At 37.5% G+C, this 23,378-nt stretch overlaps 1 protein-coding gene and 1 long non-coding RNA gene across 11 annotated transcripts in view; one reads left to right on the top strand and one right to left on the bottom strand.

Moving 5' to 3' along the window:
- The window catches only part of PEX5L (peroxisomal biogenesis factor 5 like), a 111,539-nt gene that overhangs the window by 32,299 nt on the left and 55,862 nt on the right, over nt 1–23,378 (bottom strand). For 3 of the 10 annotated variants that reach the window (XM_061353510.1, XM_061353516.1, XM_061353511.1), the window contains 3 exons: nt 11,862–11,927; nt 9,993–10,097; nt 8,507–8,545 (listed from right to left, as the gene is read on the bottom strand). The exons of 2 other annotated variants lie outside the window; for them this stretch is intronic. In XM_061353510.1, coding sequence (XP_061209494.1) covers nt 8,507–8,545; nt 9,993–10,097; nt 11,862–11,927 — 210 coding nt within the window. The remainder of the gene's footprint in view (nt 1–8,506; nt 8,546–9,992; nt 10,098–11,861; nt 11,928–23,378) is intronic. 5 more of the 10 variants (XM_061353514.1, XM_061353513.1, XM_061353512.1 and 2 more) reach the window with 3 other exon arrangements.
- LOC133212294 (uncharacterized) lies at nt 850–11,454 on the top strand. Its single transcript, XR_009725449.1, has 2 exons — nt 850–936; nt 10,031–11,454. It is a non-coding gene; the product is annotated as an uncharacterized LOC133212294 (long non-coding RNA).

The following is a 23,378-nucleotide window of genomic DNA, read 5'->3' as shown; positions in this document are numbered from 1 at the left end:
GCTCATAGCAATTTTTGATATGGGTGATCCTCAGACTTGAAGGGTAGGTGGAAGCCCAGTGAATGGTGCTGGTTTGGGGTCAAACCATGTTTAAGTCCTAGGTGGGCTTAGACATGGGTGTGCTGGGGCAGGGGGGAGGCATTGCTGCGGAAGACGTGTAGTGCTGGCTCCCTGAGGGGGACCAGTGGCCATGAGAGGGATTTCTTTCTTCTAGGCAGCATCTAGCCTGGTCTTAGGCTTTCTCACCACCCACACAGGGCCTCTTCCTCTGTCCTGCAGTCACCCGTAAAGCCTCCCAGGCCTTATTTTCTCTCCCTTGTCCTTCTGCCTCTGCTCAGGCCTGGCACCTCCCTAGGGAGTTCACATGGGACACAGTGGGCACCTAGCTACTGCCATGGTGGCAGCTCTGCTATCCTGTAAGAACTTGCTTCCTGCTCATTTTCAGGGTCTTTGGCTTATGCTTTTAATACAGGTGCTTCTTGCAGTGCAGATGGCAGTGGTGGCCTGCTTTTCTATGCTAGAGACAGCGTGAGGTTATGTATGCATACAGCAAGTATCGTGGCTTTGGTTTTGCTTTGCTCTTAGTCTATTCCTTGTGTTGTAGTAAGAGAGCTATGGAATACCTCAGGAGTAGCCTGATTTAAAATAAATTAAAAGAAAAAAGGGGTGGGTGGGCAGCTGACAGAGCTCTGTTGTGAAAAGTTCCCACAAAGCACCTTAGTTTGGCCTTAAGGCAGAGGGAGCTGGAGCACAGCTGGTGCTCAGGGGAGCTGCTGCGAGGACCAGCTTCTTACCTCAAGTCACACCTGCAGTTGATAGCATTCATCTGCACAGCCTGCCCTGCTCGTGGCTACAAGTGCCTCGTCTGCTTTCTCCTCCTGCAGTGTTGGGCTTACGCAGTGGGAGTACTGGATTGCACTGAGGCTGTTGGTAAAGGTATGGTCCTGACATCCTATTTTATACATTCTTGCTACATTCCTGGTCTTGATCTGTTTGTAGTGTACAATACATGCTGTTTTGTTTTTTTTTCTTTACACCAGTGAGGCATAACATAATGCTAGCCTTTAAGATAAATTTTTTGGCACCTAAACTGGGGGGGATTCCAGTCAGGCACAGGCAGCTAATGAGCACCTGTTTTGAGCACATAGTGAACTAGTTCTCTTAAGTGCCTAAATTCCCTCCATGTTCAATAGGAAAACTGCCTAGAAAAGCAGGTCCAGAGGGAGATCCTACCCAATTTAGGCTGTCCCTCAGGAGGATCTCAAAGGCACCTAGCTTTCTCAGAAATAAATGGAATTTATTTTAGAAAGACTGGTTCAAGAGGTATCTAAAATGTAGATGTGATTAGCTACTCAAGTTGATTTGATTGGATTCTAACCATTTTGTTACCTGAGGCTGATTGAACTATCCAAGGCACTAATTTAGGAAGCCCCAAACTACTAATGGGTAGTCCCCTGTACAGTTCAGCAGCAAGGCTGTTCTTGGGCACTTGCACCTTTTGAAGTACTGCCCTCTCAGTGCACTGGTGAGAGTGCAGTTGGGCTGCTGACTGAAATGATCTGACCTAGAAAGCTCAGCATGTGGTAATGCACGGGCAAGAGAGCAGGAACATTTTAACTCGGATTTTCTATTGGGGAAATTTTATTTTTGAACCTTACTCTGGAAAACTTGTCTGCTGTTTGGGTGAGACTGGATAAATATGGAATGAGTTAGATTGAGTAGCTTGTAAGGGTTATGCCGCTCTTTTAACTTAACCAGAGGAATCTACTAAAGCATCAACTAACTTCAGTCACTGATTATTCGTATGATAAATAGCAATGGTTTCTTGATAGGTTCTCTGCACGCATCTGTTACATGGTGATTTTTGGTGGCACTCACTACAATAAGAGGAAACAGGGGAATTAATTTCCGCTAATTGGCTATTTTGAAAAACTGATAAATGTGAATCACAACTAGAAATTGAGGTTATTGTTCTTTAGAGCTTAACTGGAAGTACTGCCCTGACAGTTATGTTTGCACGTCGTTATTGTGGCAGGGTAAGAACTGCAAGACTGCTCACTGAGGAATGTTTGGAAAGGAAACTCCTGACAGAATCACTCTCTCATGCTAGAAGTCAGTTTCATGAGTCGCCCACTTTTCTAGAATGTTTATAAACACTTTAGAATCGAAATTAAAACCTCATGCACTTTATTTACCATTGTATAGTAAGCGCGATCGCTACTTGACTTTTTCTATCATCCTTGTGGCAGGGTGATAGTAACTATTTCTCTGTCACTCTAGTGTGAATTTATGTCCCAGCAAAACTGATATGCCAGCAAAATATTTGGTTTACACAAGAATGGAGAATCCATTCACATGGCACACAGAATAACTGACTTCCACCTAATGTGAATTGCAGGAAGCTCTAAAGCTGAGGGGAACTCATTTCACCCTCCTGCAAAGAGCACTTTGGTGTTGCTGCCTCTCTGAAGATTAGTGTCACTCAGCAGGAAGTAACTGGCACCCTGTTGCTATGTAGTAGGAAGTGTGTAGAGTGGCCTGTGAATCAGAAGTGACAGTATCTCACCTGAAATCACACAAGCCAAGTGACCTCTGTGGGGCTTAATGCAAACAAGTGACAGAGGGCTTGTGTGAAAGTCGGAGAAGCTGTGGGAAGATTACTATACATACAGTATTGGATATTTAAACTGATGTGCTAGCTGTGTTGTTTAAAACCTGTGCTTGATGTCTGAATTGGTAATTGATAACATGCTTGTGTTGCATCTTCATAAATAGCAGTTGCATTGCTTGGTGAAAATTTTTGCTGTGATTACAGTCACAGTAGCATTCTATCTGTGTTTATGTGTGCTGATCTATGAGAGTTATGTTGTATTGTTGCAATGTAAAATGAAACATCTTGCAGTTCACCATTTCTTTCCCTCTGTTCCCCTTGGTCTGGCTAAAGGAAAGTAAACATGGGAGTTGTACCTGGCTCTTGCATTTTGGCCTTGCTCCAGCAAATCACTTAAGAGTGTTCTGCAAAACTCAAGGTTAAGCATGAGCCTGTTTTGCTGGATCAGAGCCATGGGAGAAGGGTAGGACAGCTACTCCTGTCATATTTCAACTGTGACTGATAATCTGGTCTTTGCTATGCTCATAAAAATGTGGTTAAGTCTTTTGCATTAATATCTGCATGCTCTATGCACTTTTTAAGTAAAGGAAGCTGTTTATTAAAATGGAGTGCCTTCACTTCCTGGGTGTTAGATGATTTTGTTCGTTTTCCCTCCCTCACTTGGCTATGAATTGTCTTTGTGGTGTTAACTTGTGATTTGTGGTTTAGCCTCTCTCCTTCCTTGTATCACTATCTGAACCAAAGAACTATTCTAGAATGGTGATAAAATACAAAATTAAGAATTAATTCATACCAAATGCTTAGAAATCCTTGAATATAGTCACCAAGAAGTCATAAAGCATTTCTTTAAAAATTATTTCTCTAATGTTAGTTTATGGAAGTATGTCGTGGTTTAACCCACGACATACCTAATCTGTACTCCTAAAATGGCCTGCTAGTTAACTGAGGGATTAACAGATTTGACATGTAAACTAAATAAATGCAGGTTGGAATAGTAGAACAGGAAGGCTACAGAATGAAAAGTTATCTGTTGAGAAAGCCCTGAAGAAACCTGTACTGTGGAAGGAGGCATAAGTATCATGATAGTATCTACAGGAAACATGATAACTTGTGATGCTAGATTCTGGTTTCTGTATCATTCACTGAAATTACTTTGTGTGGCAACTCCAGCTGAAGAGGAAGTCTGACTTTGAGAACCACGGTTCTCAGATGATTTCAGATAAGATGCAGAGGACAGAAACTAGAAGAGTGCTGTTTCACTCACAGTGCAGGTAATGCATATGTTGTCTTGCAGCGTCTCTGGGGGCAACTACGATGATTGCTTACAAAATACTGGAGAATGACTTAATGTTGTTCATTAGCTGAAAGTAGACTGACAGCATACAGAACTGAGCTGCAGGTGCAATTTCTTTTTGAACCACCAGTGTTCCATAGATAAGTTCAAGAGTTTCAGCGGGAACGGATTGTATGCAGCTAGGTACATAATCAAATGAAATATGCACAACTGCTGCTTTTCTTAAGGCCAGTCCCTCATGTTTGCAGCATAAAGATTATAAAGATGAAGATGAGGGAAATAACAATGTCATAAATAACATGGCTTCTCACAACATTTAATTTTTTGTAAAGCTTATGTCACTACTACCAATATTCAGCTGTGTTAAAAATACCCTTTGTTCATTTCCCATGCAATCTGTCTTTCCTGCACCCTTGCTGTGTCTTTGTATATAGGCTGCAAATCTTTTGAAATAGCATGGATTTTTTTGTGCTTTCTGTGGAATATTCTTTTAAACCAGAGTTCTGTATCACACCTAGAATAAGGCTGTGGTTTTGGGTATGTTACTGTGGGCAGTCATAATTTCTTGTAGGTTATACAGTCTTTCTGTTGGAGTCTGTCGTGGTATGTGTGGTTACTTTGAAATATTATCTGCAGATTGAAGAGCCTGATATTCAAAAGCTGCTTGTGAATTTTTTTGGACTTGCAATTCAGTAGAACTGTTTCAGTGTACAAGCAATGAGTTCATTGAATATAAACCAATGGTAGTATAGGCTTGCAGCTCTTTTAACAGGATAGTGTATTTTTACTTGGAGTATTTGTGAATGAAGAACAACAGATTTCTGAAAATTGCTTCCTACCAATAAATCAAACTAAAACTGGGGTTAAACTGGTATACTATTTACAAAAAATGTTTGTCCAAATCTGTGTCTTTACAGAATGGTAAATTACTTTAGAATGTATGAAACATTTTTTTATTTTATGAAAAAATTACACTATCAATTCCCACCGTAATTTCAAATTGAATCTGTTATTTCATGGAAAAATGTATTTATGCAACAGAAATCTGTGTAACTTTAGGCAAGCCAATTTGTAGCTATTAAGCATATTGTCAAGGCAACTTTATTATACTAGCGAGGCTACTTCTGCTGAAACTATGCATACTGCCCCCCTAAAAGCAATAATGGTGTTGAGCAAAATTTAACTTGGAGATAAAGAATTAATTAGTTGTACTGCTAAGCATTCATTTATGCATTTTGTATTTTTTTTTTTTACTCTTCCTGAATTTATCATGTTTTAGTAACAGATGAAAAAGTTAGAAGGACTTAAGAAGTGTCCTCTGCTAAACTATTTAAAACTTTATGAGATGGATTTGAGATGCATGGAAAATACTAATGAATTTATCATGAATCCTTTAAAAAAAGAATCCTTTAAAAATATAAAAATATGGTATCAGATATCAAGTCTAGCCCTCCTAACATGAGTAAGGAAAATTGCCACTTGGAGGTCAGACTGCAGTGTACAATGATTTACTGTAGTTTGAATTTAATGATTGTCACTATCTAAAACTGACATGACTTTTGCCTTTTTTTATGTTAATGTTTATCTCTTAGTTAAAGTGGAGTTAATTCTGGTTTAGATTAGTATAAAAGAAGCTAATTTTATTCATTTTAACTTTCCACCATTGTGGTACAATGTTTAGCAACATTTATGGAGTAAGTCAATGCAAGTCTTAATGTGTAGAAGCTTAGAATGAACATGACAGATTCAAATGGAACTGTTAACTTTTATAGGAAAAACTGATTATACAATCAAGTTACTACGCGAGTCCTTGATACACACACCAGAAAATCTACAAACACCACTGGGAAATAAATATTATCTATCTTTACTCTAATTACTTTATAAAATTGAACAGAAGAAATTGGAAAGTCTCCTACCAGAGGCTTTTTGGTTTTGTCGTGTCCCCCCCCCCCCCCAATAAAGCAGCCAACCAAACCCCAGAACAAAATAAAATCCACAACTGACCAAGAAAATATCCATAACCACCAACCAAAAAAAACCCCAAACAAACCCCAAACCAAAACCAACAACAACAGAAAGCCTTGGAAAGCCAAAGCAGTGGAAATGCTAGAGTATTTCACTCAAAAGCCCTTGAGCAAACTTAAATATGCTTGGATCAACTAATGGCACGCAAATGAAGATCACTTGAAAAAAAAAATAAGAAATCGTTCCTATTCTGAATACTAAACAGAATCTTACAGAGAGACTATAAAAAAACACCTTACTTATATAGTGGAGTTAACTCGGATGTGGTTTAAGCTGATGTGGTATAACCTGCATTTGTCATGGGATAGGATGAATTTCAGCCACTTTCTTAAAATGTAATTTCAACTTTTTAAAAAATTTCTTCTTTCCAGTTCAAATTCTGAACCTAAATGTCCTGTAATTTTTTTTTTTAAACATAAGCGGTCAATATCAAAATTGTACTCTGAGTAATATCTGATTTAGTAGTTGATTTAAATGTAGTTGATTTAAATGTTCATATAAATTCTTAGTAGGCAGCTCCATAGTTTTTCAGTTACAAACAGGAGTGGGGATAGCTTTCTATATATATACACACTTTGCATTTCTTTTCCCTACTGGTAGTTTTTTCATGGACTTGCACTCTGATATTATATGGAATAGAAATGGATTTGCCACCGGATCATCTTGGACATGAATCACCTCCTGCAGATCTTCTTTCTTTCTTTCTATTATCATTATAGGGATCCTACCATTGCTAGTTTTCCAATTTATGTACTCCATAAATTGGACGGTTTAAACTATGTGTGATGAAGCTGTGACAAATAACGCTAGTGAAACTGAGATTTGTTTGTTTAAAATCAGACTGGCAAGGCATGTAAACATGTGCTATTTTTACTGCTCAGTGAAGTAGTTAATTATATTTTAAAGTATAAACATGGATCGAAGTACTTTATTGATTCAGAACCTTTGAAGTTGTCTGACCTGTAGTGTATTGGGTATTCCATAGCTGACTGTACAATTAAACATAGACTCCAGCGGATATTTAGGTTTAAATTTCCCATTAGAAAGTAATTCTGAAGTAAGGGCTTTTTTCTCTTGAGAAATGCAAAGAATGTCCAAAGACGTTAAACAAAAATTTTATTCTGGAATTTAAATCAAACTTTTATGCACTCTTTTTGTCATTCATTTATCTGCTTCAGATGTATACCGGTTCATTGCTGAACTTCCAGTTGATCTTTGAACCTTCAGCAGTCTTTCTTTCCTTTTTTTTCTAGGTTCTATTCATATAAAAAAATATCCTTTTTCCTTTGTTCCAGTCTCTTCTAAATTCTCTTCAGAAAGATAGAGACAGCAATAAGATACAGAGTTATGTTCTACAAAAATCCCATTAGTACCGAAAGCTCACTCTGTGGATCCTCAAGTATTAAATTTGGCAGCTACTGAATGCTTTCTCACACCAATAAAGTGACTTTCATTGAATGTAATAGAGACAAAATCACAAAAATAGATGGTGAACAGCCTGTTCAATTACCAAGAATACCCCTCTACTTATTGTAGTATACTCATTACTGGTGGAATGATGGTCTAGATTCCCAGTTGCCACATATTGGTGTAGCCACACCACAGCCTGCATTACTTAGTTGGTTCATGTTACTTGAAGATTTCTTTCCAGATCTGATGATACAAGATAATACCTGATGATATAAAATAACCTGTGAGTTAAAAGCTTTATTAGAATTTAATTCACAGTATTTATGTCAACAATTAAGGGATGTATTTTACAGGCAGGACTTTGCTTGGAGCATAACAATAAAATGTGAATCTTTCTCTGGCTTGCTCTATGTTAGATATGTTTTTAACATTTTCCAGAGGAACAGAGCAAAGAAGCATCTCTCAAAATATAAATTCAGGGGTCTCAGTACACTGTTACTCTCAAAATGAGGATATAGTGTGTCTGTTGTGTTACACTTACGCTTCCTGTGGAGTGTGCTTCTGATCAGACATGGTTAACCTATTCATCAAGGATTTTGGAAATGAGAGATTTCAGGTTGTTTTTTGTTTTGTTTTGGTTTTTTTTTTTTGACTTATTTTTCTTTTTAGGATAGCCAGTGCTCCTCTATCAGGGCTCGATCCCTCCATTTTACTTGCAGTTTTCTTGCTTAGTTAACTAGCGGTGGAGCAACATAAATACCGAATGTAAACAATTACTTCCTAAGACATACCCATAATGGTTTGGTGGTAACTTTGGAAAGACTGGGCCCTACTCTCATGTTCCAATTTAGTCTGGCTTGGGAGTTTTGCAGCCAATTTGGAGCCTGCATGTTTTACCCTGTGAGCAGCAACCACATCCATCTGTTTCATCATGTAAAGAGCAGACAAACACTTTGATGGTAATGGTTAAATGTGTATCACAAGATAGCAGTGCATTGTCCTGAATGAATGGTCTCAGAGAGAGGTTTACACTGATACACTGAAGAGACAGCATCTCAAAACGTTACAGCCAGGCAACTAAGATATGAATGATGTATGCAATATGATAGTACAACTGCACATCACACATACATGATGCAGAGATGGCTATGGGAAATACTCACTTTTTCACTTGATTCTGCTTCCTTTTGGCTTCTGCACCCCTTTGGTGCATAGCAGGGAAGTAGGTATTTGTGTTTAGTGGAAGAAATTACACTGACTAACAGATACAAGCATTTTACTCATCAGTTTATCATAAGACTGTTGCTGAGTAGACTGACAGACAAAGACCACAAATAGCGCATTAAACATTTAATGAACCCAGGCTGAACTCCTGTCCCTGTTGAAGGAATGGAAATTTTGCACTTTTTTTTGAGGGGGAGTGTGGGGTAGAAGGGGCAGTGTTTTCTGTTGGTTTCTAATTGTTTGTTAATCACTTAGTAGAAAATTAGAAACAGTGCCTCAAAGGGGGTGTCCTTTTCCTTTGTGCAATTGCTTTGTAGGCATTAGAGTTCACCACAAGCAAAGTATGGTCTCCAACAGGTGCTGATAAGGAGATTGCCAGGCATGATTTCCGAAGGAGTAGATGATATTTCTATAATGTGTGTGTAATATTAGAAATAATATGTATGTGTAATATTAGTGCTGGGCATCTGTGATGCTCCATAAGAGAAGTACATGATAGTTGTAGTCCTAAACCATGAAAGGAATAAAATAGGATTGTGGATTTTGTTGAAGACTCTCACATAAAAACAATTATGTGTTCACATTACTACCATTAAATGTCCTGATGAGTAGGAACACCTTGTGTGCACTAAGTATTGATGGTGAACTAAAGGCATTTGCTTGGGGAACAAATTAATGTATGTGAGTGATGGAAGGAAATAAAATTCATTTTTGTAGTAAGATGGAAGTGGTGTGTTTTATGGTGGTGTTCAGTCATGGTCTTCAAGAAACCAATGAAACCATGTAAGGTTCAATGGCTGCTCCCTGGTGCAAGGTCTGGTATTGTGACATTACAGCCTTTTTTTGAGTTGTGGGAATGAAAGCAGTGAGGTGTGCAAAATTAACATCTGCCCTGGACCAGGAATGGAATTGCAGTGAGAGCTTAGGGATGGGCCCTGGGATACTGAAAATGACACTACTGTTGAAGTGGTTGTTTTTTATTTTATATATGCATTGAGTATTATATTTGCACTGCAAGTATTTGTGGTGTATTGATGGCATGAATTGTAACTGAAATTTTAAACTGGTTGCAAACGACCTTCTGGTGAGTGACATACACTGTACTTTTAACAGACCCCTTTATTTGGGGGGAAAAATGCATTTCAGTTTAAATTTTCAAGTAGAAACAACTAACCCCCAAGTGACTGCACCGTCTACCCCACGCTATTTCCCCCGCGGTGGTGACGAAACGTGGTGCCGCTGTTGCGAGCTCCTGGGGCAGGGCTTTCAGCCCGGCCTGCTGCACCTGCCATTAGGCACGGGGAAGCCGAGGAGCAGGTGAGGTTCCCCCTAGCCGTGCCTCCCACGGCGCTTCAGCCTCCCCCGTTCGCCGGGCCCGGCCGCCCGCCGTGCCCCGGCCTGCTCGTGGCCCCGCGGTCCGCCCACCTGTGATGCCATAGTAAGGAGGGGCTTTTCCTCTGCAGACTCCTCCCTCGGAATCTCCTTCATCACCATGGCAACAGCCTTATCTGCCGCCCTAGCGCCTTTCCCCTACAACAGCGAAATCAACAATGGCGCGAGTCAGCAGCGAGCCGGGCAACCATCGCGTCCCAACGCACCCCAGAACCCACCAGGCGGCTGGAACTAGAGCGTGGTTGAAAGTAGAACACATAAACACCCTTCGGAAATGGTAACAGTGATAAATCATCCGTGAACCTGGCAGTTAACAGCGTGGGAGGGGCCTAGCCATGGTCTTGTGGCTGTGTCAGAGTTGCCCCAGTGAAGTCGCTAGGAACAGCAGTGCCATGCTGGGGCTAGACCTGCTGGAAATACTCCAGTGCCAGCCCAAGGGTTTGAAACTCCTACAGGGTATGGTCTCCATATGAGATCCATACCAGTATCAGTTACCTGAGGTAATTTTAGTTACCCAAGCGTTTATATCTGAAATACCTGGGTTTGTTTGGTTTTTATTTATTTAGTTTTTTTATTTTTCTGTGAAAACCAGCATTGAGCTGAATTTGCAAATAAAGCACAGTTCCTTGTAGTTCACTGAGGCAAACTCTCCATGAACCTCAAATGTATAAATCTGGGCCTGCAGAGGTTATAGCTCTAGTAACATCTTAAAAAGTAATTTACATCATATAAACAGTCTGGGGTTTATTTTTGCTATCAACATATGGAGCCAAATTCTGCCATCATAGCCATTGTCACAGTTCTCCCCAAAATGGTCAATGGTGTTGAACTTAATGTAAGGATTTTTTTTAATTATTTTTTTTAAACTTCACTTCAAATTCACTTAATACATTGTAAATATTCAAGACAAAATATTTCAACATTATTTAATATTTTAGCCAAAGAAAAATGCAGTAACATTGTGCCATGCTCCCTTTGAAGCTATAATTTTTATATAAAAAGGGTATTTATCTTATTGATTTCACTGAAATTTCTGTATTTTGAGCTCTTGCAAGTGACAGAGATAGTCTGAGCATGCACAAAAAGCATAGCAGCAGAACTGTATTATGTTACTGACCCTGGGCATGTCCTTAACTATTATACTATATAAGCTCACATTAATTTCCACGGAAGTTTTAGCTGTGCGAAGACTGCAGGATCTGGCTCCATAAAAGCAACATTTTCCACTAAACTTTATATATTTAAATACTTTATAAGTCCATTAACAGAAGGGGTTCTTTGCTACCACATCATATACTAGAACTACTTTCACTGTCATGGTATTCTGTGTCCAGTGGAAGTATCCCCTATTGCTTGCACTGAACTACAGGTTGTTTCAGAAACATTTAATCAGTTGCAGGTAAAACCATTACATACTATTGTGGGTTTTGAGGAAATTTTATTAATAATCAAGTTAATCTTAAGTTAGCTTGCTTGTGCAACACATCACAGTTACCCTACAGAGTTCTTTGCATGCTGCAAGAAATTTTCAGAGCAGAAGTGTCATAAAAGATAAGCATGCTGGATTTGTGATGCCTTTGATATCCAAAGAACTGCAGAGTCACTGTAAAATTAAATATATTTAATTCAATGGGAATTACTTCTAATTGGTAACCATATCAAAGATTCTTGGCCAATTACATATTTTCTTTGTTCGTGATTCATGTGACATTCCAGGTCTATGAAGTTTGTTTCTAGTATGACGCATGGAGCTATCCTTAGCTAGTACTAATAACATGCTATTTGATCTTTAGAAAATGTAGTCCTTTTGTGCTGAGTGCTAGAACAAAATAGTTTATCAGCTAGAAAGGATGCATTGGAAAGCATGCAGTGCTTTTTATTTCTTGCAGAGTAAAAACCCACCAAAGCAAAGGTCAGGTCACTTTTGTGAAGACAGAGCCACTTTTTCTTCAAGGTTTCACCTACTGCCTGAAAAGAGTCATGATACTTGTATTAGTGCCTGCTGTTAATCTTTCATAAACGTAACTGCAAAGCCCTGGGAGTGAGTGGTTGATACCATACATAAAATCTGTCTCATCAGTTTACAGTGGCTATCGTGCAATGTAGAATTGTAACCTGATGACTATCTCTGTGCTAGTTTTTTATGAGCAGACTTCGTATATTTGCTAGTCAAAGCAAGTGATTTGATATAACTTTCTTTATTAGCTCTTTTTTTAGCTTTCCTATAAGACTGCATGTGACTCAGGTTGATTTATTTCTGGCTACATGGTCTATGGTATGAAAAACATTGTTCCGAAACTAGAAATTAGTAGGCAATTTCCTGGATACCAGAGAGAAAGCCACTGCAGTGAAATAGCTTAAATTCTCTGATTCTGGTGGAGTGATACACAAGAGCCCAATTCACTGGAAATACAGTTCTTAATTCTGGTGACAAGAAATGGATATAGTTGTCCAGGGTGAGGTATGTAAGCTTGAAAAGTTTGGTCTCTGCTTGCCATAGTGAATATTATGTATTCAGTCTTTGCCTATGGATTGATTAGGGAGAAGAATTGGAGAGGAATAAAAACAGGTTTTATATGTCTAGAACAACCTTGTTACTGGTGTGAACTGCAGCTGAAATGATAATTGAAATGATAATACCTAGCCCATCTATTACATAACCGTTGATGGAATTTTTTTTTTTAAATATATTTTATAAAAGATGCTGTTTACTTGGCCTCCTTCAATATTAAGTGTTGCTTCTTAGGGTTTTGGCTTGCCATGTGTTAGAGTAGTTTATTGCTCAAACCCTGTAATACTGTAACAGCTAATTATACACTTGCCAGGTCTTTAAAATGAATGTTTTTTTGATAGTGCAGATTTGCAAGATAAGTTATTTTCTCATGCAAACAACAGTTTAGAATTTCATCCTTCCCTATTTGTCTGCAATATATAGATCAAAACAGATTGTGCAGAGTGTGACAACCAATGTACAAATCAAGACAAATATGAATTGATGAAAAAAATACAATTTCTTTACTGCTTAAGAAAACATGTCAGTATTTCATTATTCAATACACTTAAAGAGTCCCTTTAGGTGGTATCTTCAGAGCAAAATAGGGAGCAGAGTTCTGAGGATTCCCATGATGCTAAATATTTATAATAGAATAGGGTTGAAAACTTAATAAGGGTTTTTCTAGGTTTGTCCTTTGGGATCAGATAATGGATAGTAGTAAACATTTTCAAAGGAGTATACTGATTTGCCAAGATTTTGTAAAGAAATGGTATTTTTATTTTTTTTCTCCAGCTGGTCTTTCTGAATAGTTACAAATTAAATTTTGTACAAGTGTACAAGTCACACTATTTAGAGGTGGCAACTAATAGTGAGTATGTAATTAAGCTACAGTAAGAGCATATTGATGTAAATTTCTAGGGCAGCAGACAGTTTTAGTTGGTTGGTTTTGTGTGGTTTTGGTTTGATTTTTTTTTTTTTTTTAATCAGTGATGCAAATAGCTTTGTAACTGTGCTCATGTACAGTAAAGCTTTTCTTCTTTACATATATGGGACCAATAGATCACCTTCAAGTCATGACGGGCAGATTAGTTAGAATGAATACATGGTCATAGAATCATAGAATGGTTTGCGCTGGAAAGGACCTTATGATCACCAAGTTCCAACCCATCTGCCATGGGCAGGGACACCTCACAGTAAACCATGTCACCCAAGGCTCTGTCCAACCTGGCCTTGATCACTGCCAGGGATGCAGCATTCACAAATTCCTTGGGCAACCTGTTCCAGTGCCTCACCACCCTCGCAGTAAAGAACATTTTCCTTATACTTAACCTGCATCTCCCCTGTTTAAGTTTTAACCCACTACACTAATACCTGAAACACTACTGTTTGGTGAAATAATATATAAATCTGTAATTCTTCATTACAGTGGTTTGCAAATATTTTCTCATATGTGAAAAGCTAACAGCCGATGCCATATGGATATTTAACATTTTGGCATTAACATTTAAAACTGTAATGGTTAATTACAGGAATCCTTTATCATCTTTATGCTATAAAAGGATTTTTTCTGAATAGATAATGTAATTGTAAGTTTGCTTTTGACAAGTATTTAAGGTACGGGAGTCCCAAATTCACCTTTCAGGAATATTTTTACCACTTATTCTTGTGAGAAAGTGAACAGAAAGAAACTGAGTGATTGGGTGATTATTTCTTTCTTAAAGTATGCATAAAGAAATTATGCCTTTATATAAACTTCTGCTGTTCTACTTAGTTTCCAAAGATCCTAGCAAGCTGTTCCAGCTTCACTTGACACTAAATGCCTCTCTATTCACTGAGCTATTGGAAATCATCTCAGCATGGGCATGTTTAAAATTAAGCTTTTGTAAAATTCAAGTTTTACCACTTTACAGCTTCTCCTGTAAAGACATTTGATAGAGAAAAGTGCCAGTACCTGTGTGATATCATTACTGATTTCATGTGGTATCTCTCCTTTCTGTTTAAGGAGAAACAGAATAACAACTTGCTGTATTTATGAATATACTGCCAAAAAAATAACCAGCTGTCCTGAACTTTTCACATCAGGCTATTGAAGTGTGGTTAAAAAAAAAACAACAACAAAAAAACCCACTGAGTACTTCTCAGTCCACAATGTCTTGAACTACTGATCTGCTCTTTTAATAGCTTTAATAGGTGGGGGAGAGTTTTTGTCATAGAATCATAAAATGGTTTGGGTTGGAAAGGACCTTAAGGATCATCCAGTTCCACCCCCCACTCTCATGTACAGGGACACTTTTCAGTAGACCACATCAAACCAAGGCTTTGTCCAACCCGGCCCTGAACACTGCCAGGGATGGAGCATTTACCACTTCCTTGGGCAACCCATTCCAGTGCCTCACCACCCTAACAGTAAGGAACTTATTCTAAATATTTAATCTAAATCTACCCTCAGTTTAAAACCATTCTCCTGTGTCCTATCCCCACATGCCCTTGTAAAAAGTCCCTCTCTAGCATTCTTGTCAGCCACCTTTAGGCACTGGCAGGCTGCTCTAAGGTCTCCCCAAAGGCTTCTTTCTCCAGGCTGAACAAGCCCAAAGTAAACTTTATGAAAGATAACTTCAGGTTGTAATAGCTTTAGTCCTTCTGTGTTAGGATAAAGAACAGATAGAGCTACTGTATGTGTTGAACTTGGGATACTTGGCTGCTGTCCAGATCCCGAGACAGCTGATATATTAGACTTACAGAAGTAATTAAGCAGCCTATTCAAAATGGGCTTTATGCACCACAAATCTTCGTCTTTTGAACAATTTAAAAATAAAAATGAAGGGACAAATTTGGCTTTACTGTTTAAAATTATGCAGTGCTAACATTTTTATCTCTCAAAATGAGCATACACTGCTATGCAGTGGTACCATGCGGGTTCTAGTGTTCAGATTATAACTGTGAGCTCTTGATTTCACATAGGATCTGTGTTTATTTGTTTTTTTCCTAAGGCTTTTCTGTTCATGTGTCTGACTTTTAATCATCTATACTTTTCTACTGATTTCTAGTGCTGTTCTAGCTTGCATTTTATATGTCATTGAAAATAATGAGAAACCACATGGTGAGGTACTGTTAGGAACCAATACAAGATGGTTATTTAAAGAAATTCTGTTTCATCAAAACTCTTGTTTTTTATTATGAGCTTACTACAGCTGATACCTGAGGTAAATATGAACATACTTCCGTTAGGCAGTGCTCAGTTGGCTGTGGTGTAGACACTTATGTCCTGAACTGGAAGTAGTATTGTCAAGGTAGACCAGTTTTCAGGTCCTGAGCTAGTATTTCCATATTGTATGTGCATCTTTAGAACCTCTTATCAAACTTTCTGTTGTCTTTCTGGACTCATGACCTTTATTGGCTCATTCTTGTGAGATTATGATGAAATATGTTGGCTGTGGTGAAGGAATCATGGATAGGAAGGCTTGGCTAAAAAGTAATTTACAGTGAAGCAGCTAAATCCATACTGAGTTCAAACTTTACATCTTTCATGTCTTTCTCTTTTCATTTGCATATTGATAGAATGACAGATTCAGTATCAGATTTCAATATTAATATGGGAAGACTTTACTGCATACAAGAAAATTGGGAAAGAAAAAGATAATAGCTGATAAAAGGTTAATCAGCACAAACATTTACATTTACCTTCTTTGGCTTGTGTTTATGTCCATTTAAATGTCAATACAAGTGGTTTAATTGCATTCCAGTTTGAGAAGCATTTGCACTGCAATGCGATTGTTAGGTTTTCTGTTTATTGACCATCAGTAACTGTTGGATTACAGTTGCCCTCCCTTTAGAAGCTATCTCGTTTTGATGCCTATAGGTTAACTTTGAAATACAGTTGTATTTGACTTGAACAATTTCAGGGAATAGCTGTAGAATTTCTTTTCTCTCTGCTTAGTCTGTGTCAGGGAACATTGTAATCATTTGATTTAGCAACTGGCAACTTCAGATTTGTTCTGTAGTCTTCAGCAAAGAATTAATACTGAAGTTTTGTCTGTCCCTCAGTTTGAGTTAATTTTATGTTGACTTCAGTATCATAAACCCTGCTCATAATGTACAGGTAATAACAATTAGTTTATTACTGTGAAAATGCATGTACTGAATTTGAATAAGGCATTCCTCTAGTACTTACTAGTTCAAGTGAAATTCAAGGAGCATAGATCATTTTCAAAATAGACTGGTGACTAATGTACCGTCCATCATTTGAATGTGAGTTGACTGTGCACATAATGTGTCAACTATGTGTTTTGTTCACTCACTTCTTCCCAGTGCATAATGTAGGGTTCTTTACCTCTGAAAGCTGCTACACAGCTCTGAATGGGTTTGTTTTGTGACATGTTCAGAGAACTCAAACTAACAGTCTGCAGCAGAAGTTGTAAGATTAACAGCTACACGGTAAATCTGACATACTACTTTGATACACATATGACTGAGAAAACAAATTCTCTTGGTATGACTTACGGTTTTAGAGTCAGAATCATAGAATGGTTAGGGTTGGAAAGGATCTTAAGATCATCTAGTTCCAACCCCCCCTGTGCACTTCTTTGCACATTTTCTGTAGTGTTTTCCAGGGTGGAGTTCATGTTGTGTGAAGGGCTTCAGCAGTGGCAGACACTAATGATAAAGTTAGGAGCACAGAGAGCTCCTGGAACATGTCCATCAGACAGGATCCGCCATGGTGTGTGTGTGTATAATGTAGAGCTTACTTCCATGGCACAGGAGTGAAGGTAGTGTAATTCTGATGAAATTTATCCCCATGTACAAGCAGTTGGGCATTACGTTTTATGTGTTGTTTTCAAATGATAATTTAAATTCCACTTCCTACTAAAGAAATAATACCACTACAGTGATGTGCATGTGCTGGAACTGTGATAGTTTGTCAAGAGTTCACATCAGTGAGAAAGCAGTAAAATCTGTGCCTTAAAACATTTGGCACACATATATTCTGTTTAATAATTACTAGTGTTTCAGTAAAAAAGAAACTGGGTAGGAGATAGTTTTCAATAATCTTCCATATGCTCATCTTCAGGTGGGAGATGGGAACACAGTCTAGCAAATTTTCCTTATATTCCTCTGCTGGCTCACAAGATGAGCTAGATGTTTCAGCTGACACAAGTTGGTCACTGGACCATAAACAGCAAGTGGAAAAATTTATGATAAATACATAAGGCTTCTTATCAGCATACAGTATGCCCTCTTCCATATGCTGTTCTTAATATACCTTAAGAATTAGTCAAAGATGTATGTAGATATGAAGCATCTGTCATTGACCTGTCATTTGCATACCCTGCCCCAGACACAGAGGATGTTAATCCAGAATGTTAAATAAATTAATACATCTAATATCAATGGATTATAAGTAATCTGTGGACATGTAGAACTCTTCTATGAGTGCTAATGCTGTTCAAGATGTAATGACACAGCTTAGACGAAGGAGATTTGATGGTAAATTGAGTAAACAGGACAGTTAGAAAAATACATACATAGCATGTGCTTTTTTAAAAAAGAATTGTTTAGGAAGAACAATGAAATTTAGAGGTGGGTTTTTTAATGTGGAAAAATTCCAGGCTTATCAAAGCAGGAATACCGAGTAGTCTTTGTAGACAATTCAGACTACAGAACATTGTCCTGAGCTAACTGAAGATTACAAAACAATTATTTCTGAGGCTGTCATATAAAATGTTTTATAGATGTAGTGATGGGGTAACTCTCAGTGAAATTAATAACTGTTCTTATTTAACCTCAGACAATGGCTTAAGCTACAGAACTTGAGACAAGCATTTAACTTTCTGTACACTTGTCACAAATGTTTATAGATTTTGGGAATCTTCCTTCTGACAGTTTTGCTTGGATCTACTTCTGCATTATTTCTGCCTCTAAGTCTTTTGCTTAGAAAGAAGTTCCTGCTCACTCAGGTGTGGTGTCCTGAAAGTCAAAACATTACTTTATTGTTACTAATATTGGAAAGGCAGTGTTAACTAGAACAAAATGTGGAGTTGTGGCATAGCTTAAACATTCCTACATATTTATAAATAAAAAGACAGATCCATCTGTTCCCAAAAACTGTTGTACATTAACTGTTGTGTCTTGATGTTGTGGAATTTTCTCAATTAAAAAATGCCCTTAGATGTGGCAACATAAAAGTATTTTGTCCTCATGTAAAAAGTGACCTCTGAGTCATTCACAGCAATATGTTTTCAGTCTCAGACTCCAGCCTTTGTAGAGAAAGTAGTGGATGATCTCTGGGAAGAGATCAGTCTGTGGGTTGGTTCTTTTTTTTTACTTCTTCACTTGGGACCAATGAGACTTTAAAAGTGTATGACAATACTTTTATGTATGCATAAAAGACAACTAGAAGAGTGCCTGGAATATGATGCAAGTTCTTCTAAAAAATAAAGTGATGCAGGTTCTGATGTTAAAATGGTATAATCTGTGCTCTCTCTGCTTGGAACATAAAGAAATGTGTAATTTCCCCCCCCCAGTGTTTGCAAGCTTAAGTACTTTGTTGTTCTTGTTCCAGATATCATTATAAAACAATTCACTTCACAGTTGTATGCCTGTGTAGCCAAAAAAGGAATTAGGTCGCATTAGCCCAACATTCTTATTTGTGGATCCTTCCTCTAGATTTGCAAGGCAAAGAAATAAATAATTTAAAGGAAAAAGAAATCTCTTATAGAGCTGAAAGAAGGTTCTGCAATCATACTAATCCAGTCATATCCTATAGTTGCAATTCTATGGAAGTCATAAGATTATTTAAGTCCTGAAACTATGGTTTTCTACACAGAAAAAAACTGGCATACCTGTAGAGAATAGAACAGAAATTTTTATCAAAACTATTGGATGGATATGGCAGTTGTCTCTTGTTTCCTCTGGCTTTTACATCGCCAGATTTAAAGAGCCTATATTATTTATTGTAGCTGTAAGGATGGGTTTACTCTTGTTTTAATAGCCCTTAAGGAAGGTGGTATTATTTAGAAAAGGTGAAATTATGTTCAATAAGGGCAACTGTTCAGATGTCCTGTTACCTCAGAGGCAGATAAAATTTTGCATACTGTTTTGAATAATATGTGTTTTCAAATAAATGAACTAGTGCAAGTCTTGTGTTAGATGTCTAACTCCAGAACCATTTCAGACTTGTATTACCTCTAAAATGACTGTTATTTTGATCTGATTTTGTTTACAAATGCAGACAGCTTGGACACAGAAGACATTTTATAATGTGTTCTCACCAGTATTAATCTGTTATTGAAGATTAGGATGAAATTTCAGGAGTTGAGTCCTTTAAATCTGGGGTAAACATTATGTGATCAAAATCTGTGCCTTGAATTTAAGTCTTTTGTAATTTGTGAATAATAATTACAGAAAAAGATTGAAATCTGTTTAGGATTTTTGTTTTTGACTCTTAAACACCTTGCTCAAATGCCATGCAAAATGGATTTTTTTCTTAACATAAAATGTTAAAATGTACTTAACAATATATGTGATTCTACTATGTCAAGGGATATAACGGTGGTGAGGGAGAGAATGAATGGAACAAAAAAGTAAACCAGGGTAGATAGAGGGTTATGATCTGGGTTGTCTTGAAGCTATTTCCTCATCAGACCTACGATTAGACCTGTGCGTATTAGATAATAAAAGCTTATCATACTAGATGGCAGGTTTGAAAAAAACATATCAAGCTAGTTTAGGACTTAATTCTCTTTACCTATTTGAGTTGTCTCCAGCCATCATTCTGAATGCTGCCAGGATAGTTTTAACACTTTCTCTAATACAAATATTTGATTCCCACCATAATATAAACATTTTATATCCTGGAATATATAATATTATTTTGCTGGTGCAACCTTAAGATTTGAATCTTTTCTAGTGAATGAAGATAAAAGTAGAACTGTTATAGTGCTTTGGTAATGGGTTTTTATGATGTATCTTTGACCCCAGATTCATTCTGTGTCTCTTGTGCTGTGTGTTCTCGATAACAAAGATTTCTGAATCTTTGTGTACATGCTAGAATCAAACTCTTTTTTTTTTTACACATAGTAGAATATGTTTACCCTCTTATTTTTATTCCCTAAAAATAGCAGGTTGCCACTTATCATACAGTAGCAGTAGTAGATGAGGCACTGGAATAACAGTATGACTGCAAAATATCTTCATGTCCCTGACCTGGAGTTGGACTCTGCACAGAGCTTCAGCTTTGGAATGATCTCATCTGAAGTACCCAAGTACAGCATTAACAGCATTACATAAGCCCATTTAGAGAGGATTATGCTACTGTCCATTCCTTTTGCCCCTCGTTTATCACAGTTTGGAAACCTTCAGGTAGTGAGTTCTTGAAATTGAGGTATTAAGAGTGTGCTCTTAAAAGATACCCCTAATTCTTTGATGTGTGCTGTTAGTGTGGAGAATGGACTTTTCTATTCTTAATACCACAAAAATGTTGTAACTACAGAAATGAAAAGGTGTATGTGCACTAGCAGATAATTGCTTTTAGTCCTAATCAGAAGTTCAGCTGTCTTGGACAATTAAAAGCTCATTCTTCTATCTTTATTTTGTAAGATAATTTTTCAGCATAACAGTAACATCATTTATATAAATCTGCTTATTTGCATATATTTGTAAGTATTCAGTATTCTTCTTGGCTTCAGTGGCTTTAATTTCATTTTACATCAATGATGGTAATTAGCATTTGGCCTGTTCTGTAAGGAGCTGAAAGCAGTATCTCTATTTCCAGTAGCAAGCACATCACTGATATCAGATATGCTCTGTATTGGTCTGTCCAAACAGTTATTCACCCTCTCCTATATCAAGTTACTGCAATGCAATCAAAAGCACTGTTTTTCATATTTTTTTTTACCTGATTATTTATTTATACTTAAGTTAAAGGATCTATTACAAAAAAAAAAAAGAAGAAAAAGCACTTACTCAGTTTACATGTTTTTAAAATGTATACTTAAAAATTATATGGTAATGTTTATAAAGTACACTACGTTTTGCAGTCTACATATGCTTACGTTGTCAGGTTCCTCATTAGAGAAGTAAGGTATCTTTTTTTTTCCCTTTTTTTTTTTTTTCTTCTGTAATTCAGCAGGATTTCAAAACACCATTGTTTTCTAACAGTTTGGGGATATCTACAAGTCCACAGTATAATTAAAAAGGTGTTGACTCTACACTATAGCAACTATTTAAACCAGCTTAGTTTGGCTGGTAGGGTAATAATTTTGCTTAATAAAAAGTCTGCGATTACCTGCAGCATGATATCTGTGGCCAGGTAGCAAGAAGAAGCTGTTAATTGTGAATGCCTCTTAAAGAGAGGTTCTTGATTCTCAAAACATCTTAATTAAGATTTTATATGCAAACGATTGTTAAATCATCAGTTATGCTTGCTGTGAAGCTTCTTTAGCACTTACTTTCTTGGGCTGTAAATGATACTGCTTCTATTTCAAAAGTGGCTTCTGATTCATAGAAAATCCTTGGATGTGCTGTTGTGCTAATTAGGGGACTTGGCCTCTTCAGCTGGAATGTCAAAAATAATGCCAGTCTGTCCTATGTAGTTAAAGCTAAACTAGATCTTCCCTGTAGTTCAGGGCATAGTAACCTAATGCTGTAGAGTTTAAGCTATTGTCAGAAATATTTGTCCTCAGAGGTTCTATTAAAAAATGAATCTGTATTACCATTGTAGTCCAATACTATGTGCTGCTTGTGGCCCCTTCCACAAGAACACATTCATTTAGCAGAGACTGTTCTTGAACATCAAAATAAATCTTGGTCAGGTGGAAGAGTGGGGATGAATTAAGTCCTTTCTGAATTGCTTGCAGACAGCCTCAATAAATGTGCTTATTACCAGAGAATTAGCAAGCTAGTATCTGAAGGAAAGTAGTGCAGCAACGTGCTGTGGCTGCCTTTTGTACTAATAGACCAGGGTGTAGCTGACAAACGCATGGAGTGGAGCATGGCACCCCAGGGTGTGTGAGGTAGGCGTTAGCCTTGGGTGGAGTTTCAAATGTATCTATATGTATCTTGACTTTTATTTCTACTCACTAAGGAGAGCAACTGAGCCAGTATTTAAAAAGAAGCACCAGTTTGCTGGTGGTGTAGTCCGGCGGTAATTCACTATATTGTCTCCTGATGAGTTTAGGAAGAGAGTACAGTGGCATTGCATGGCTTTTTTAGTGATGACGGTCTGACTGTCTGAAACTGGTCTATTCAAGCAACACTTTAAATTTTGTATTCACTGAAACATACTGCTGCTTCATTTCACTCTGAAAAACTTGTAAATAAGAAAGTCTTGATCCAGACTTGACTCTTTACCATTAAACTTTAGATGCTTCATGTTGATGAAACCCCAGTGAAATTATGTGAAAGATGGCATTGTCAACTCAGATTGAGAAAAATTACTTGAATAAATATGTAGGCATATGCTTAGACTGGCAAGGACTGCAGCATTATTATTCAGCCCAGAGAGCATAAGCATAATTGAGGAAGAAAGAAGCTGTCGCAGATGGCAGTAGCAGTGAGAAGCCCAGTGACATGTGCTTCAACTGAAAGTTTGCTATAGGGGAGTTGCTGAGGTACAAGAGAAACTGCCAAAAGCTCAGGCTCTAAGAAACGTGCTTATTAACTAAATAAAATTGCATATTTGTAAAGAGAGTGAATCAAATCATTCCTTGATATGGAGATATATTTATGAGCAGAGGAGTGAACTGAGAAATAAATCTTTGTCCCAAGGCATTGGTGCTAGAAAGCATCTGGCAGAGATGAGGGAATGAGGATTTCCAGGAGGGAGGCAGCCTGTGCTATCGGCATGATGTAGCTCCTGCATGGTCAGGGTGAGGAAGGATTATTTATAATTATGTAAGATGCCTCAAAGAATCAGAAAATACCAGTGC

The sequence above is a fragment of the Neopsephotus bourkii genome, unplaced genomic scaffold (assembly GCF_033783945.1).
Source record: "Neopsephotus bourkii isolate Nb327-2 ecotype Australia unplaced genomic scaffold, CSIRO-AGI_Nbou_v1 NB_678, whole genome shotgun sequence".
Taxonomy (NCBI): Eukaryota; Metazoa; Chordata; class Aves; order Psittaciformes; family Psittacidae; genus Neopsephotus; species Neopsephotus bourkii.
The sequence above is the reverse complement of the archived record's forward strand: the minus strand, read 5'-3'. Positions and strand labels throughout refer to the sequence as shown.